The sequence below is a fragment of the Eretmochelys imbricata genome, chromosome 1 (assembly GCF_965152235.1).
Source record: "Eretmochelys imbricata isolate rEreImb1 chromosome 1, rEreImb1.hap1, whole genome shotgun sequence".
Taxonomy (NCBI): Eukaryota; Metazoa; Chordata; order Testudines; family Cheloniidae; genus Eretmochelys; species Eretmochelys imbricata.
The window spans coordinates 1,496,337-1,500,164 of NC_135572.1; the positions used below are offsets into that span (position 1 = coordinate 1,496,337).

At 43.8% G+C, this 3,828-nt stretch overlaps 1 protein-coding gene across 1 annotated transcript; it reads left to right on the forward strand.

The window, feature by feature from the left end:
* The first annotated feature begins 2,012 nt into the window (after positions 1-2,012).
* Positions 2,013-3,011, forward strand: LOC144277518 (olfactory receptor 52E4-like). The gene has a single exon (XM_077838359.1). The coding sequence runs from the start codon at positions 2,013-2,015 to the stop codon at positions 3,009-3,011; it is 999 nt and encodes a 332-aa protein (XP_077694485.1).
* Positions 3,012-3,828: the final 817 nt, after the last annotated feature.

The window sequence follows — 3,828 nt, forward strand, 5'->3', positions numbered from 1 at the left end:
CAGTCTTTGGGTCATCCACAAAGTTTATCTGCAGTAATTTTTTTTTCCTTCCAGATCATAGAATCATAGAATATCAGGGTTGGAAGGGACCTCAGGAGGTTCTAGTCCAACTCCCTGCTCAAAGCAGGACCAATCCCCAACTAAATCATACCATCCAGGAATTTGTCAAGCCTGACCTTAAAAACCTCAAAGGAAGGAGATTCCACCACCTCCCTAGGTAATGCATTCCAGTGCTTCACCACCCTTCTAATAAATTTTTTTCCCCTAATATCCAACCTAAACCTCCCCCACTGCAATTTTGATGAAAATATTGAATTACCTTAGTCCTACATCTGATCCCTACAAAACTCCACTACAAAGAGCCCCATATACTGATGAAGGGCTATTGACAGCTTTCTGAGATCCATCAGTTAGCCAGTTTTCAGTCCATTATGCATGTTCTCTACTGATAAGTGTTAATTTTTTTTACTCAATATTTTCCCCTACTGAATCAAATGCCTCTGAGAAGTCAAGGTGAGTTGCATCTGCGTTGTTCCCCTGATCCAGCAAATGTGTACCCTTGATCAAGCAACGTGCACTTTCATAAAAGTATGAAATCAGGTTTATTTGACAAGATCTGTTTTACAAAAACCTTGTTGGTGACTGCCATTACTTACATTTCTAGACTTGTATTTGAATGAATCCCGTACCAGCTTTTCTATTTTTTCTTCACCTTGTCAGTTCTTTTATAAATAAACCTTTCCCTTTATTTTTTAATACTTTCCATTTAACACAGGAATTGACATAAAACTTTTCTAGGATTCCTCTTGTTGTTAATATACTTAATAACCTCCTTTTTGTGATCCATAGCCCTGCCAAACATGGAGTTTTCCTGCTGTTTTAATGTCCCTTATCAATTTCCATAACTTACCATTTCTATTCTTGGCCATCTATTTAACCTTTTTCCTCTTTGGTACATATTACTTCCCCTCCCCGCAATGGCTGCCTTCACTTTACCATTGAACTGGGTTTTTACCCAGAGTTGTTCACTTTGTTGACTGTGGAATCATGAATTTTCCACTATCGAATAAGCTGTTCTCAAAGAATCACCAATTTTCATTCATATTTTTGTGTCTAAATTTTTCCTCCATACAGTTTTGCTGATAATTTGCCTCAGCTTTTGGGAATTAGTCCTCTTGGAGCACTAAGTGTCTATAGTTGGGAACTGTGCGTTTGAATGTAAATCAAATTCATTTTTTTTTATTTTCCTCTCCTATATCACATGATCTCTTCTTTGTCTCTTCTGTCAAGTAAAGAGTCCCAGACTTTTCTATCTCTTTCCATATGGCAACTTCCCCTATTCTCAAAGCCTGTCTTGGAAATCCCTTTTATATATTTTATATTCTTAATAGAGCCTGGGTGACCAAAAGTGAACACACATCCCAAACACTTTATTCTCCATTCCATATCTTAGGGATCTCAGCATTGCTTTTATTTTGTCCACTGCTGCAAATGAGCAGGTGTTTCTCTTGAGCTGCTATCTATCAGGTCTTCTCCCTGAGGTATGATCTCGTTGGGATGTTTCTCCCAGCACATGTCTTCTGAAAAGTTTGTGTTTTTTCACTCTCAGATTTTGAGCAACTGGATGAATGGGGAACTCCCTTCAGTATGGACTCCCTATCCTGGCTCTCATTGCATTGAGGAACAATGACGGATAAACAGTATCCAGACTTGTGTTTCCTGCTGGTGTCTCTTAAGATTCACCACCACAAAGTGTAGGAATTATTAACGCAGGGAACACCACAAAATATGGAATTGGATGTAGTAGGATCATTGTTCATAGTTATTTCTCTGAGTAATTAAATATAATTTTTCAGTGCGTTCAGAGAGATTAATCTGCTTCTCCATGAGAACAGACTCCACTAGTACATGCGGTGTCTCGTATTAACGTTGTCTCTCCATTCAGGCATTTCTGCTGTGACCATCACCCGAGACCCTGGGAACACACAAAAAGTCAGAGGAACACGCAGTACATGGAGGAGACAGCCTTATGCCTCAGAGTTGAACACCTTCTCCCTTTCTCCATGTCAGAATCCAACACAACCCACTTCACTAACCCCTCCACCTTCATCCTGCTGGGCATTCCTAGCCTGGAGGCAGCTCATGTCTGGATCTCCATCCCCTTCTGTGCTATGTACACTGCAGCCGTGTTGTGGAACTTCACCATCCTGGTCATTGTGAAGAGGGAGCCGAGCCTCCACAGTCCCATGTTCTATTTCCTGTGCATGCTGGCCGTCACTGATCTGGTCATGTCCACATCCACCCTGCCCAAAATGCTGAGCATCTTCTGGTTCAATTCCAGGGAGATCAGTTTCAGTGCCTGCCTCACCCAGATGTACTTCGTTCACTGCTTCTCAGGGATGGAGTCTGGAATCCTCGTGGCCATGGCTTTGGATCGCTACGTGGCCATCTGCCATCCCCTGAGACATTCCATTATCCTGACGTACTCTGTTGTGGCCAAGATTGGCCTGGCCGTGGTGCTGCGCAGTGGCATATTCACATTACCCTATCCCTTCCTGGCGAGGCGGTGGCCATATTGCAGAACCAACATCATCCCCAACACCTATTGTGGGCACATAGGTGTGGTGAAGCTGGCCTGCACTGACATCAGCATCAGTAGTTCCTATGGCCTGTTTGATCTTTTCTCTGTGATTGGAGTAGATGTGTTTTCTATCAGTGTGTCTTATACTCAGATCCTCCGCGCCATCTTCCGCCTTTCAACAAAGGAAGCCAGGCTCAAAACTTTTGGGACCTGCATCTCTCATCTTTGTGCCATCTTTGCTTTGTACCTCCCAATTTTCTTCTTCTCTCTTACGCAGCGGTTTGGCCACAATGTGCCCCTTCATTTACGTGTTCTCATTACCAGTGTGTACCAGGTGATGCCCCCTGTGCTACACCCCATGATTTACGGGGTGAGGACCAAACAGATCCGGGGGAGGTTGCTCCAACTCTTTATGTATAAAGAGACCTAATATTTTCTCCTTGTGCTCTGGCTCTCAGATTGAGCTTTGTGCAGAGCCAGCTGGTGCATGGTGCTGGGGCCTCATCCCTGAATCACTTACTGGACAGAGAGAGACTATACCCTTTTCTTTCCTTACTGTGCTGTATCAATGTGATGATTTGGGGAATCAGTCTATGTATACTACACTGGGCTACCACCTGTCTAATTGCTCATAAGTGGATCCTTGATATTGCAATCTTCCCCCATCTCTTCTGTCAAGGCTCAAACCTGTTGTGTGTCCAGCCCCAGTAGGAGCCACCGGGGAAGGAAAGAACCAAGGCTGCCCCAGCTTTAGCAGCAGAAGAAACCCTCAGCTCAGGGTCTGCAAGCCCAAGCCACAGCCACAGAGCAGAGGCAGGAGCTGAGGGAGGAGGGGGCAGAGAAGCCCTATTCATTTTTTCTCCTCCATCTTCCATACTGCTTCTGCCCAGGAGTTGTATTATTTCCCCTCTCCTTGAAAGAACCTCAGAGGGCGTGTCATAAATATAAAGGGAAGGGTAAACCCCTTTAAAATCCCTCCTGGACAGAGGAAAAATCCTCTCACCTGTAAAGGGTTAAGAAGCTAAAGGTAACCTCGCTGCCACCTGACCAAAATGACCAATAAGGAGACAAGATACTTTCAAAAGCTGGGAGGAGGGAGAGAAACAAAGGGTCTGTGTCTGTCTGTGTGATGCTTTTGCCGGGGACAGAACAGTAATGGAGTCTTAGAACTTTTAGTAAGTAATCTAGCTAGGTATGTGGTAGATTATGGTTTCTTTAAATGCCTGAGAAAAGAGCTGTGCTAAATA